The 13271-nt window shown below is 34.7% G+C and overlaps 1 protein-coding gene across 4 annotated transcripts in view; it reads left to right on the forward strand.

The window, feature by feature from the left end:
• Positions 1 to 13271, forward strand: part of ATP8A1 (ATPase phospholipid transporting 8A1) — a 115474-nt gene that overhangs the window by 19873 nt on the left and 82330 nt on the right. For 2 of the 4 annotated variants that reach the window (XM_064652933.1, XM_064652934.1), the window contains exons 6-9: positions 3690 to 3730; positions 4729 to 4802; positions 9338 to 9407; positions 9996 to 10123. In XM_064652933.1, the coding sequence (XP_064509003.1) occupies positions 3690 to 3730; positions 4729 to 4802; positions 9338 to 9407; positions 9996 to 10123 (313 nt within the window). Of the gene's footprint in view, positions 1 to 3689; positions 3731 to 4728; positions 4803 to 7377; positions 7452 to 9337; positions 9408 to 9995; positions 10124 to 13271 lie in introns of all 4 variants that reach the window. The other 2 variants (XM_064652932.1, XM_064652935.1) reach the window with 2 other exon arrangements.

Below are 13271 nucleotides of genomic sequence, written 5' to 3' on the forward strand. Positions count from 1 at the left end.
ACAGGTGATACTGTAGCTGTTAAAAGATATAATCACCAGTACATTTATTGGGCCTACATTATAACTAAAAGTCTGCATTTCTGAGTAGCATGATTTTTTTTCAACTGGCTAATCTTGAATAATTTGATTTTGGACAACTGTGCAATAGGAAAAAAGAGTCAAAAAAAAAAGAATTGTCTTTCTATGCTGCTTCAAAACTGTAGATAAAGATGAATGGAGTTTTTTTGGGGTTCAGGTTTGGGGATTTTTGTATGAAATGAATATAATGGTTTGATTAGAGATGATGAGATATTTCACCAGTGTACCCTAACCAAAGCTTTGGAATGTAATTATTTTAAATAGATTTTGATAAAACTAGTATTCAGTCAAGAAATTCTTGTAGCTCAGAAAGTGAGGGAGATATTAGCTAGTATGTCCTAAACAGTCTTGTCAGGTAGAAAGCCAAAGTTTAGGTTCCTGCTTTGCTGCCTTCAGCTTTTCATGTCATTTGTTCTGAGGTAGGCCTCGCTTGATAGAAATGGTCCTGTTTTTATAAACAGGAGGACAAATGAGTGGCATGTGAATTTGACTGCAGAAAGTACAAAAAATATCACAAAGAGAAGAATCTTACATGCAATCCTTTTTAAATAAATAATAAACTTAATTCTTTTAGGGAGGAATGATTAAACAAGTGTTTAGCATTGCTAAATACTGGAAACATAGATTTTAAAGCTTACCTAAATTGTACATAAATCAACTGTAAAATTTATGGGGAATGGGAGGGCAAGATAACTTATGAAACTACTGAGTATGTAGCTCAGTAGAAAGTATGAGGAGATTGCGACAGAGAGACAAAACTATTGACTGAACGCACTGGGAATAGAAACCTCCAGAGGACAGACCTGGAGAAACAGATAACCTCTTAGCTATACATAAAAAATTAAGGAAAACTTAATGTAGACATCCAAAATCCTTTCATTAGTCGTTCATAGCTTACAACCAACAGTTTTGTTGGCAGTGAATCTTGAATTGCCTTTTCAATTTTTCCTTTTGTTCAGAGCGTACAAAATTTTAATAAAAGACTTGTTTTACTCTCTTTCCTGACTCTTCTTGGTTACCTCTCATTAGGGTCTTTGGTAACTGTTCCTAAAATTCCTGAATGTTCCATGCATGCAAAACAGCATTTTGGAAGTTAAAGGTGTAATGAAGATACATAAAATATTGCTTGCACTGAGAAACATGTTTCTTAAGCTAATGCAGGATTCACATAAGTACAGCAGTGATCCTAGTGTACTGTCAAAGCAATATTTAAATGTATTGTCAAATATAGTCTATTGTCAAAGCAATAAATAAGTTAATCAGTATGGTATTCTCTTACTTTGTTTTCATGTATTCAGCAGTTCTGTAACTCTGAAAAGCAGCAATGTGCATAGTACATTGTATATGCAGCTCCACCTTTGGTTGTCTTTTAAACATGAAATTGTTAATGAAACAGCATGTGCATGTACAGATGCTGTATATGGGTTTCCCTTCATCTTTCTGTTCCTTAATGACTGTATCTCAATTAACCTTAAGTAACTAGCTTTATAAATTTCCATTAGTATAAAAAACCTTTTGCAGAGGATTTTGATTTATTAGGCTGCATTATGCATGATTATACATATACAATACAGTAGGACATTATCAGACATTCTGACGTGATGAAATCTGCATTTCTGCAGTGTGGTGAAGTAGCCTTCTGTAGGGCAGATGGAACATGCTTTGGAAAGTTTGTTGTTAAGAGACAGGTGAGAAGTGGGAGGTACAAATGCAAAAGTGAGGCTGCAGAAGACTTTATGGCACAAGTTCTCTAACCATTATATAAAAGACATATAGCAATACTTCTCTTTTTGTTCTCATAAGAAAATGGATTTAACTGAATATCAGTGTATATTAATTGTGCTTAAAAGCTTATCGGATCAAGCTAGGATTAGAGTACTCTTGAGATTACAGGTGGCTCAGCATATTTTCATGACTCATCCATTTGAGAGCTGATTTTAACCAGTTAAACCAGCAGAAAACAAATCCAGAAAATAAAAATTATAGTGTCCTTCCATGTAGTGAGTTAACTGGCTCATCAGAGGATCCAACAAACACTGGAGACAGCATGCATAGAGCAGTGAGGGCACGAACCTTTGCGTGGGGGGACAGCAGGGCAGGTCCAGAATCCCCTTCTTAAGAAGCCCCTGGCCATGTCTAGTGACTTATTTACATTTCAGACCTGCAGAACTCCACTGGCAGTTAGTCTGTTGTAGCTATTGTTGTCTGGATTGCTGCAAAGTATACTTTTAATTCTCATCTGCTTGCACGAAGAAAATTAATTTGCGTGGCCCCCCGAACAGTATTGCTGACAAAAGGGAATGGAAGTAAGTAATTGGTGGCACAATTACAATTACAATTGGGTTCCTTAAGACAATGTTACAACCACTGTTACAATCACGAGGAATCTGTAGTTTTCCCACTGAAGGGAAATGGTTTGTCAAAATTGATTTTGTATAATGATCAGCTGATTGGTGAGACAGTCATTAAAATATCTTGCTTACTGTCAGAAAGGGAGATTGTTCCATTTACCATTGTCCTGACCATATGAGCACTAAAAAATTTGGGGGAAGGAAGGGAAAGAGAATTTATCTCTTCCTAAAGAATTATTGGGATATACGAGAAGAGGGGTCAGTCTGGACAGAACCTCCAGGAAGACTTAAATGTAAAGGCTATATGTATTCCCAGATTTTGATCCACTTTTTTTAAGTCTACACATGCTTGTGTAAGAGCTTGATCCTGATCAGGTACTTAAGATAAGCTTCCTCACAGTTTGAAAGCTGGAAGACACAGTGAAAGAGAACAATCTCTTAAAGCTATCTGAGTATTGACACATAGCAATGTTTTCATTTTCTTCGTGCATATCAGTCTTCAATAGCTCGTAACTGGGGCTAAAAAAGGGGAATTACCTTTATTATTCCCTGAAAACACAGTTTTAACAATTAACGGGCAAACAAGGCATGGGTTTTGTATCATAATAGTAATACTTAAAACTAGAATAGTGGAATGTGGATGCAATGTTAATTTCAACTATCAGGGGGAAATTATACTAAATCTTAAGCTAAATAGTGTGAGTTGGTTTGGGGGATTTCCAGTATGTTTAATGAGGAGGTGACGATGGTGATCCTGAAGTTTCTCTGATATGCCCATAACAGTAAAATAGATGAACAATAATAAGCCTCTTGGACCTTTTTACAAATCTTTTTATATGAATCTTTTTTCTATGAATCTCATCAATATTTTAACTGAGGAAAAAAAAAATCTTGAATTTATCCCCTTTGCCTCCCCACTAATTTTGTAACTTTTTAAATTTGGAACTTTTTATTCCAGTTACTAATCTTTTTTGGAAAATACCACATTATCATAAAATCTATATCAGATTTATTTGATTCCCAGACCCTCTAAAATGTTCTGATTGACTTTGTAGTAAGATTCTATGGTACAAAAACTGTTATAAAGAATATGTGCTGTATAATTGAAATGCTTGACCCAAATTCATAGAAACCAGGCATGCTGTAAAATATTGTCTGTATGAGATGTCTGTATGGCTTTTCATAAGGAATCTAGCACATACCTGTATGCAGTTAGATTGTACTACTGGAAAATTCTTTCTTTTTTTCCTTTTTTTTTAGTACTACGAAATGGTGCGTGGGAGATTGTCCACTGGGAAAAGGTGTGTGTCTTTATTGGTGGCTTTTAGAGCATAATGCATACTTAATATTTGCTTTATTTCTCGAAATAATTTTAAATTATAAAAATTAACTGATGTTATGGGAAATGTGTAATCTTTTGTATTTTATTTTTTGTTTATTAAGGTTTGCTATTAATGCCAAGGTTGTGGGTGGTCGATCCCTATATAGGCCATTCACTTAAGAGTTGGACTTGATGATCCTTGTAGGTCCCTTCCAGCTCAGAATATTCTGTGGTTCTGTAATTTGTCTCTCAAACATACTTTGAAGTCAGGTCAGTTTTGATGGCATGAGTCAGGCAAAACTGGTGGGCTTTAAGTTCAGTGAAAATAACTTCAGGAGTCTGGTGGCAAAATTATGCACTTGCTTGGTATTATTTGGTTTGCCAAGGCAAAACCTCTTTCTGGAAACTAGTTACTTTGTGTATTTGTTGAACTTCCTTGGCTTAAGTCATGAGAACTTTAAAAACTATTATGCAATACTTAGGAAGGAACTCTTAAAGGTAACTTCCAAGGACTGAATGTTATACTGCCTATCTAGTCACGTAGTCTTATTGGTTTCCATACCTAAAAGCTTGAAGAAAATTTGACCCACAGTAAATTGGAAGCAAGATTCAGATGAAGCTGGCTTATACCTTTGAAGAAGCAAGGATAAGGCATATAGTGTGATGCGACAAAATGGTGATCTTAAGTGAGATTAATTTCTTCTTTGGCTCAACTTCAGTCTTCCAATAAAGTATTTTACAAAACTAGCAAAAGTAAAGAGCTGCATGCAGAAGGTCAGGGTTAGGCCTATTAAAGATTAGGTTTCCAAAGAGTTCCAATGAATTTTGAGTACAACTCCAGCTGTACAATCTGTATTCTCTGTGTGAGTTTCTAACAGTCTTTTTAGCAAATTCAGCAGGTAAATATTTACTGTGCTTAAAACAAGGGGATTATATATTTTGTTTGAGACCATTAACCAATTCCCAGTTTTCTTTCAGGTAGATGTTGGAGATATAGTTATAATAAAAGGCAAAGAGTATATACCTGCTGACACTGTACTGCTCTCATCAAGGTAGAGATGCCCACTGATGCTTATAGTGTAGAGGCTGGTTTCTCTACCCTGCATTTATTTATTTGTTTATTTGTGATTGCTCCAAGGAAATAAAGAATAAACAAAAATGATGCTGTTTTGAAGTATAGTCTTTTGTTCATTCAGTCATGTATCATTTAAGGCAATGTTTCTTCTAACTGTGACAATTGCAGTTTTGAAATTACACTGGCATTCAATTTACCCCTAACAAAAATTTAGTTATTTGTTATTTTGTTGTTGGATATAATATAAAAAAAGCTGGTTTTCTGTCTAAAAATTGGACTTCAACTGCCATACTTAACCAGGTTGGCTTTTTGGTATGTACCCAACAAATTGCGTCCCACAAGTAAATCAAAATAGATGTACTACAGGGAACAAAAATGTTTTTTAACAGATATAGTCACCAATTTGATAGTTGAATCAGGAAAAAAAAAGTGAATATGAGATGTGAACCATCAAATTAGCACTCTCTTTATAAACTGAACATTCACTTTATTATCTAATATATTTATTAGTATGATTTCAGCACTGAAAGCAAGACTTAATTTATAGCATGTTATGCTGTGACTCTTTTACATGGACAATCAGAGGTTGTTTATCATCATTTCCTTGGACAGTTTTATTTAAGAAATCCACGTCTTATGTGGAAGATGCACATTTTTCAACATCTATTTGATCAGGTCAACAGACAACATATTCTAACAGTACTTTTTAATGAATAATATTTAAATGTGATCAGTTGTATTTTAATTTGTTTTCTGGCACAAGCAGAAACATTACATATATTATGACTATGATTTAGGTATAAACCCTCTCTGATCCCACTGAAGTTAATGAATCCACTCATACCTACAATTAATAAAGTTAGGATCTTACGTGTGTCTCTTGACAGACTGTAGTATAGACTAGTACATTGTTTATTCTGTCTTCCATTATATCTCAAAATTAAGTGTAGCTCTTTCTAAAACACTTCTATTAAATTATTATCAAATGTAAGCTAGTTGCCAGATAATACTGTAAATTTTTCCCACAGTCTGTCTTCAGTACTAATGTTTGTCATAACTTAGCTGGGTTGTTATTGAGTGTCCTCTATAAACCTTTTACTTCTGTACTTTGAGAAGCATTTATAAATTTTATTGGTGCTTCTCCACTAAGATCTTCATAGGCAATGCAACCATGCAGCAAGAACACTTGTTCTGTTGGCCTGATAATAGCTTCTGTCATGCTAACCCTGGTGTTTTGCAGGTGGAACAGATTACATCCTCTCTGAGCAGCTTCTTCATAATCTTCCTGAGTAATCTCCTAAATTTGAGTCTGTGCCTAGGTGTCTTCACAATTTTGCCCTTTTGGATTTGGAGGATGCTTGCATCACAGTGTTCTCCAGTTGTGGTTTACACACAGAAAAATACCAAATGCCTGAAAAGCCTACTTTACAAGCCTTGTTCCCCCTGAAGGAATATCACATGTTGATAAATTGAAATAATAGTTAGCTGCTATTTGACTTGGTCAGGACTGTTACCGTTTGTTTAACCTCACTTTAATGCCTTTATCAGAACGCATTATGTGTCCACCTATGACCATTACTCACCTTGAATTTTCCTGTCAGGTTTTCTTCTAGGATCCAGTTTACAGTGGGGACTCTTTGAATCATGATTGCTTTTCTGTGCCCAGTTCAGGCATTTCTTCCAACTAAAACTTCCTCATTAGTTATATTACTAGGATTCTGTTGCAGTCTTCCTTGCAGGAGAGAACCCTGTACTACTACATTACCTCTAATTCTGCCTGCATACCACCATGTACTCTCCTCCATCTCTCATCCCCACGTGGCCATGTATTCTCCAGGAAGACAGTCTCATCGATTTGCTTTTCAGGTGTTTACTGATGCCCAGTTACATCTTACGTTTCAGAAACAATGCAAGTCTATGGGCCTAGTTTTGGTTCAAACTAATATTTCATTCTTTTTACCAGCAATACTAGTTTTTGGAGAACAAGAGGATCTTAATTATTTTAGAAAATATGATTCTTACTGTGGAAGGACACAAACCACTGAGATTTAATTCCATATGGTTCTTGCTAGTTCAGTGTTCACAGAGATTTACAAAGCTGAAACAAAATACATAATAATTATCAGCATGTTTGCATGAAACAGGTAGTTGTCACTTGGCTTTTCTGAAAAGTTGATGGAAAATCTTTTGTTGTGACTTCTGTTTTTTTTATTGATGTATGGAGTGGCTAGAGACTTCATCAGTTGAGAAATAAGCATAACAGTTTTTTATTTTTACTGTACAATGTCATTGTGTTCTGCATCTTAAAATTGGTGCCTTACAGTAAAACAATCCACCTGAGTAAAAATGAAAGTGTTCTAGCTCTTTTCTTTATGACCTGATTAAAATAGATTTTGAAAAAATGCTCATCAGACATTTTAATTAACATGTATTTTTTCAATAATAATTTTAAACTCTGTCTTTTTGTCTTTGTTCTTTTGTTTTGTTTGTTGGGATTTTTTTCCCTTGTCACTTATTTTTCTGTTCTAATCATTTCAAACTGGGATGTGTAGGTGGCAGTAGGGGAAGTAGTGAAAGTGACCAATGGGGAACATCTCCCAGCTGATCTCATCAGTCTGTCTTCAAGGTTAGAATAAACTAGTTGCACAGGATATGTGTATGTGGGTCCTCATATACCAAATATGAACAACACTGCCATGTTGATAATCTCTGCTATGCTGTTCACCTTTCTTCAACAAAACCTACACATTTATAAAATTAGGAAGGGTTCAGTTGAAAGTACATATCATTAAAGCATAAACACATGCTAACACTCCAAGAAATGAGAATTTTTTTCAGTCATCTTTGTTTTTACACTATTCCCATGAAATTTTAGCAGACAAGTTTTCATTGAATAAACACAGTTAAACACCAGGAGAAATATATGTTCAATTCCTTAGAGCAAATTAAGAGACATATACATGTTTCTACCAACTCCCTATTTTCAGCAAAGAATATAGTTTAACGTTGGTAGGACTGGTAGAGGACCCTCTGCACAAACTTGGATATTGCACAATCTCTGCTGCATGCGATGACAAAAGCAGCGTTGTTGTTGTGTATTGTGACAAACTGCATGTTTCTTGGACACATCAGCTTTATGCTATTGTCTGCACTGTTACCACACTTTGTTTTTCCCTAACCAATCAATGGGCCTGCCTTGATCTAACTGTAACTTACTGTGGAGCAATCTGCTGCAGTTACTACAATTAAGCATGTGTCTCACTTGAAATGTCTTTGCTGCCTTATTCTGTTTTAAAAGTGCTTCAAGAAAATATTGTTTGTTTTTTATTGTTAACTAATAAAAATGCTAGAATTGTGATAATGTCTTATACGGGTGATTCCATCCAAACAATCCAAATAAAAGTTATTTATATTTTTAGAGAAGTTTGCCAAGAAGAAAACACAACCTGAAAGAATCTTATGATAATGATTTGTCACATTTTAATGCTTGTACTTTACCAAGTTATGTTAGAATAACCTACTTAACATGATCCTGCAAACAATCTAAAATTAGTTCATTTATCAGTAGCCACTGTTGCATTAATAAAGAAAATTTTAAAAAACATTTGATGCTTGAATTTCATGTTAGAAAGAAGAAAACATTAGAAGCTTTAAAGTGGTATAGAAAATAAAGCTTTATTCTTTTAAGTTTTATTGTTTATTTGGTCCTTTTCAGAATCAAAACTTCTTTCTGTCATAGATTTAAGTAGTAGGTGTTCTGTCCTCATGCCCAGAAAATGAGAGCTGACTGGAGTAACTCAGAAATCCTGACCTGTTAGACCTGTTCTTGATTATTATCTACTTGCAGAAAAGTAATTTTCTCCTTCTGCATCTCTGCTTTCCTAGTTAACAATTCTATCCTGATTGTAATATGATTTAAAAATCTGGAAATATTTTACAAAATCTAAAATTGCTGTTCTGTTACACATCAAAAACATTATATTGGAAAAGTTAAATCCAAGGAATAAGCCATTTCTGAGTATGTGTCAAATAGATGAAGTATTCAAGTAGTAATGTTGTAAAAAGTAAAACTTTTAGTTTGTAAAAAAGCTTTTGAAACTGCATGAGGAGGATATAATTCAAAAACTGTATTATATTATCCACAATGTAGACTTTTTTTTGTAAGAGAACCGTTTGCAAGAAAATTTCTGTGTCTGAACTACTGTTGCCTAGTGTAGTAGGCATTACGAATGCCACGATCACTTGTGCCCAGATCTTAATCCTGTGTATAAAGATAGAAAACTTTTGCTGTGCACAGCAATTTTATCAATGTTTCATCTAAGAAAATAAGGTTTGGCAAACTTTTCTGAAAATGTAAGGTACTGTTTGTTTTTACAGATTTGGCTGTAAATTATTCTAGTTCTGAAGATTTGATCAGATAAACCTGTTTGCATAAATAGGTATTACAAGATTACAGGAAGTTTATGGATTTCAACATTATAATTTAAATTCAGGAATTTTTTTTCTTAATAGTGAACCCCAGGCCATGTGCTACATCGAAACATCTAACTTAGATGGTGAGACAAACTTAAAAATTCGACAGGTAGGAATTTGACTTTTAAGAATATTGCTAATATTATTTTCGCCTATTATTGCTTATAAAAACATTTTATTACATTAATGCCCATTTTAGAAGACTGTGAAATTTTCATGGTTTGAATAAAAAGCTATGGGCTACTGGCACCATAAGAGCAGAAGAATGAATGGTTACTCCTAAGTCATTCTTTCTGCTTTGATTTAGGTATTATAGGTAGAAATGTAAGTAGTTTGAGTATTGGTTTTGTTTCTAGAGAATAGATGAGGCAGAAGCCCTGCAGAAAGCAGCTGATAGTGCCAGTATTGTCCATTAGGGACAGGTAGAGAATAGCAGTTTTTGAGTGGCTGCACTGTCTCTACGCAGGGACAGTCTTGCTGAGCTATGAGATGTATTAGACCCTGTCTTGATCGTGGTATTTTGAGATACTAAGGTGACTTTTTCACTGTAGCATCCAGCAGTGTTACAACAAAGTGTAGCTGGCCCATTTTGCTCCCACAGGGATACTTGTTTTCTGGTCTTGCACTATCAGATTTATACTACAAAGATTTATAATTACTGATTTCTAATGTCATGACAAATTAATTTTGTTTACAGGGTTTGTCACTAACATCAGAGATAAAGGACACAGAAAGCTTAATGAGACTTTCAGGCAGAATTGAATGTGAGAGCCCAAACCGACATCTCTATGACTTTGTTGGAAACATCAGACTGGATGGGCATGGGTATGTAAATACAAGGAGTAAGATTTCAGGAGATTCAGTCTATCAGTAGATAGCTCTATGTTGTTCAACTACTGAAGTTAAAATATGAATAATAAATCTTTTTTCATTTATTCCTTGCTAGACTTTATTCTTTTAAAAAACTAAGGGGATAAAACCTTGCTTCTAATGTCTACAGCTGGAGTTGTTGCACTAGTTGTCCTACAGAAAGCAATAGCTACTAATAATAGAAGAGAGTGCTAATCTGATAGTTCTGAAATATGTATGTAGTAACTCACTTAAGCATCTCATCTGTTATAGAAGCTGAATAGAAATAGTTTCTTGTCTGGTTTTTTTATTGTTGTTTTCTTCTGTTTAAGTCCAGAGTGGAATGCAGTCCATCGCTGTATACCTCAAATTCTTCTAATTTGGTAGCTGAAAGACGTTTAATGCCTTAGGTTACTGAAAGTATGTTCCTTTCAAAATAGACCACGTGCATTTACAACACACATGCTTGTAAAACTGCTTCAAAAATTCTTAAAATACTCAAGTGCTTACCAGCTACTGATATTTGGAGTCATCTGTGAGTTCACAGAAGATTCATTGCTAGATTCAGAATTATTGAGTTGTTCATTCCCAAAGATTTACAGTATTTCTTATTTATTTGGTAGGAATTTATTCCTCCATACCCAGTATTATTCATGTTTGTGATTTTAGACTAATACATGTAGTACTAACTAATTATTAAATACCTCTTTTTATCCCCCTTAATATACCATTTTTTATTTACTGATTTCTTACAGATCCATTCCAGGAGTTTTCAGTCGCAAGAGTGTGGATCTATTATAATTCCACTGTACTTGTCATTAAGAAGAGAAAAACATTTACCTGTAATTCTTCTCTGAAGGTAATAGTTATAACAGATCCACACATTCATTCTTCCTCCCTGGCTAGAGGGAAAAACACACTTTTCTTTTAAATCTAATAATTTAATTTTTAAAAATTGATTTAAAAAATAAATATTGAATGTGCTGATGGCTTTTATGGCTCAAGAATGTGTAGGAGTATGCCATCTGCTGGTCAAGTAATTTTCATTTGAGAAATTCTGTTTTGAAATATTTTCACTATAGCTCCTGTGCAGTAGGATAGTTCCAAAAGTGTGGCTCTAGTATAATATTTACCTTCAGTGAAAAAGAATTGCAGGTAAGTAACTCTTTTTGGATCCTGACCTTACTTCAACCTGAAAAATCAGGGATGAGTTCTTTTTCTGTCCATATTAGAGGTAGCACAAATTTATCTAATAGATATTTATTTATCCAGATCTTTAAGACCTTCCTACCAGATTATGTAGATCCAGCAGTTGTGATTTAAACTTTATCCACTACCATCTTAACATATTTGCAAAAGAAATAGAGGATACTGAAAATGTATCTCCCTCTTCTTTCACTTTTTGTAAGTCATTGGAGTGCCATAAATGTTGCATCTAGTTGACTTTTTCAGTCTTTTTCCCTTCATTGGAGAGCAATTAAAAAAAAAAAGTTTTGTTTTTTTCTTTTGGATACTCTGTGTTCCAGGAGGTAGAACACCACTACAGTTATTTTACCTTTAGCTAAATCTGTGGACTAAAAGAGGCAAAATTTCTCTTGCTATCCTCAGCTTTTGAGTGAGCTAACTCTTAACTCCAAAGTGTGCAACTCTTTATTAAGCTCGTGAATACAGAAGGATGTCAACTTGGTTTTACTCCATGAAGACAATTAGCTAGAGAAAGGAGAAAAGTTCTTTAGCCTGGATTAATTTGAAATTATGACTAGGATAATGGTGAGGGCATTGTGCAAAACAAGGGCAGATACTGGTTATCCAGACCTAAAGTAAATTCTTTCCTGAAGACATTCTTAAAATTTTTGATAAGAGTACACTTGTTAACAAAATCATTTTGGTATGTAAGCTTTCAAATGTGTCTTAGAAATTACCATCTCTTTATATACCCTTGACAGCTCTGTCAGGAAAGTATTCTGAAAGGATATTTCCCCGCTGAGAGCATCGCTTAGTGAATACTACCCAAACATGTTGCTGAGAGTCATTAGTTATGTCGAATACAAGAGAGATCAGATGAGTTGGATCAGTTTTGAGAACGCTGAGACTGGGAAATAAGACACTTGAGATCTGTCAAGTCATCACACCATGACCTCATTAGAGAGTGGAGTGTGATGACAGTGTTGAGGATTAGTAGCATAATATCTGGCAGATCTGAGCTTTCCATGCCCCTGGTTGCTTTGCCTTCTGTTTTCATCTCCTTGGTCTGTGCACAAGTTCTGTTGGAGACAACTTCCACTGGCTGCAATCCCAGTTCCCTTCTGATGTCTTCCCACTAAAAGACTTGAGGATGAAGTCCTGTCCAAGTTGAAGAATGGTATCCATCTGAGAGCCACTGTCCTGATGGAAAAAAAAATCAGTGTATTCTGCAATAGAAGGGACTTTACTACATATTCTTCACAGTTTTTAGAAAGAGAAAACAGAGGAAGATCAGGAAGTGGCAGAAAGAGTCTTAGAACTCACCTGATTCTTGAAGGAGTACAAGAATTAAGAGTTAAAGGTTTTGACTTCTGCTTTCCTCTCATTTATAGGAGAAGGGACAGAAAGTCTTTTGGCATTCCAGAGAAGGTCCACAGTTCAAAACGTTTCCAATTTATCTATGGGAGACTTGAATAAAGCCGTAGAGAGTTATTTTCCTTTCATCTTCTGTGGCATTTGTGTTAGTGTTAATACACTGAAAATATCTCATTATTCTTGGAATGATAGGTAATCCTTATTCCTTAACTGAAATGTCTGTCTTGTGTTGATGAATGATCCTAAAGCCTTAGAATGGTTCTGATCAAGGAATGCAGATAAATACAAGTGTAGAAGTAATCTTTGTTGGCAACAGGGGTCTCTCTTGATGATTCTTGAGTAATTCAAACCCCAGAGGTTCCTTTCATACTTGAAAGGACATTCAGTCTCCTAATTTTGCCATGATATGAACACATCTCAAATACAAGAGCAGCAAAGTTCAGTTTTAGAAAGTAAGTAAATATTGGTAAATATGTTTAATATCAGTAAATATGTTTTAAATTTCAGTTTTCTTTTCCAATACGTTCTTTTAATGCAGAGCCTGCACCTAGAAATTGTTTTCCTT

This window comes from Pseudopipra pipra, chromosome 4, assembly GCF_036250125.1.
Source record: "Pseudopipra pipra isolate bDixPip1 chromosome 4, bDixPip1.hap1, whole genome shotgun sequence".
Taxonomy (NCBI): domain Eukaryota; kingdom Metazoa; phylum Chordata; class Aves; order Passeriformes; family Pipridae; genus Pseudopipra; species Pseudopipra pipra.